Source organism: Vitis riparia, chromosome 16 (assembly GCF_004353265.1).
Source record: "Vitis riparia cultivar Riparia Gloire de Montpellier isolate 1030 chromosome 16, EGFV_Vit.rip_1.0, whole genome shotgun sequence".
NCBI classification, from domain to species: Eukaryota; Viridiplantae; Streptophyta; class Magnoliopsida; order Vitales; family Vitaceae; genus Vitis; species Vitis riparia.
In genome coordinates this window covers 11850748-11851990 of record NC_048446.1, presented here as the reverse complement: position 1 = coordinate 11851990, position 1243 = coordinate 11850748, and the positions used below count along the sequence as shown (strand labels likewise).

The window sequence follows — 1243 nt, the reverse complement described above, 5'->3', positions numbered from 1 at the left end:
GAGGACATCTGAAATTTCAGAATTGGAGATATCAAGCTCTTTCAACCAATTTTGAGTACGAAGCCAACTAGGAAAACAAGGTCCCAATTTGCAGGAGCCTAATAGTAGATAAAGCAGTTGAAATGGAGGAACCCACTCCAAGCTCATGTTGAAAATGAGAGAGTTGGAAGATAAGTCTAAATAGAACAAATGAGATAGATAAAAGAGATGGGCTTCAGAGATAGTGCCTTGCAATGAATTTGAGGCAATATCCAAGGATTGAAGTTTGGCCAGCTGTCCAACACTTTCAGGTAGAGTTCCATTTAGTTGATTAAAATCAAGATATAACTCTCTCAAGGATGAAAATCCAATGAGAGCGAGAATTGACCCACTGAACTGGTTATCTGATAAAGACAAAGTCTCTAATGTGTCATTTGCACAGGCCACAAAGTCTAGTGCAAGCTGTCCAGAGAGATTGTTTCTATCCAACTCTAATGCTTGTAAGTTACATAAATTACTCAAGGATTTTGGAATCTCACCTTGAAGATGATTCTCAGAGAGAGAGTTTTTCAAGAGAAACCATGTTCCCAACTGTATCTGGAATTGAGCCCTGCAGTTGATTGCAAGAGAGATGAAAATGTGAAATTAAAACCTTCTTCCCAACTATATCTGGAATTGAGCCCTGCAGTTGATTGTAGAGAGATCAAGATGTGAAAGTAAAACCATCTTCCAAACTGTACCTGGAATTGAGCCCTACGTTGATTGCCAAAGAAATCAAGATGTGAAAGTAAAACCATCTTCCAAACTATATCTAGAATTGAGCCCTGCAGTTGATTGCTAGAGAAATCAAGATGTGAAAGTAAAACCATCTTCCCAACTGTATCTGGAATTGAGCCCCGTAGTTGATTGTCAGAAAGATCAAGGTATGCAAGTGAACCCATGTCTCCAATTGCATCCGGAATCTCACCATCAAGTGCATTCCTAGAGAGATCAAGATATTCAAGGGAATTCATGTTTCCAAAAATCTAGAATCGGACCATTTAAATCAATCGAAGAGAAATCAAGATGAAGGAGGGTGGTACTAAAATTGAACAACCATGGGTATATTGAAGAAGTGGTCCAATAATTCTCAGAAAGACTAAGGAAAACAAGAAGGACAGAGGAATTCCCATGGGAAAGAGACGGAATGGTGAGTGGGGGGATGGGAGGGATCCAAGTGAATGAGAGAAGGGAGTTGATTAATTGCTTGTGACCAGTGGGTGGC

The 1243-nt window shown here is 39.7% G+C and overlaps 1 protein-coding gene across 1 annotated transcript; it reads right to left on the bottom strand.

Annotated features, from left to right (window-relative positions):
* Positions 1-532: 532 nt before the first annotated feature.
* On the bottom strand, positions 533-992 carry LOC117933254 (receptor-like protein 51). Its single transcript, XM_034854639.1, has 2 exons — positions 720-992; positions 533-661 (listed from the first exon to the last, which is right to left on the bottom strand). The coding sequence occupies exons 1-2, from the start codon at positions 990-992 to the stop codon at positions 533-535; spliced, it is 402 nt and encodes a 133-aa protein (XP_034710530.1).
* Positions 993-1243: the final 251 nt, after the last annotated feature.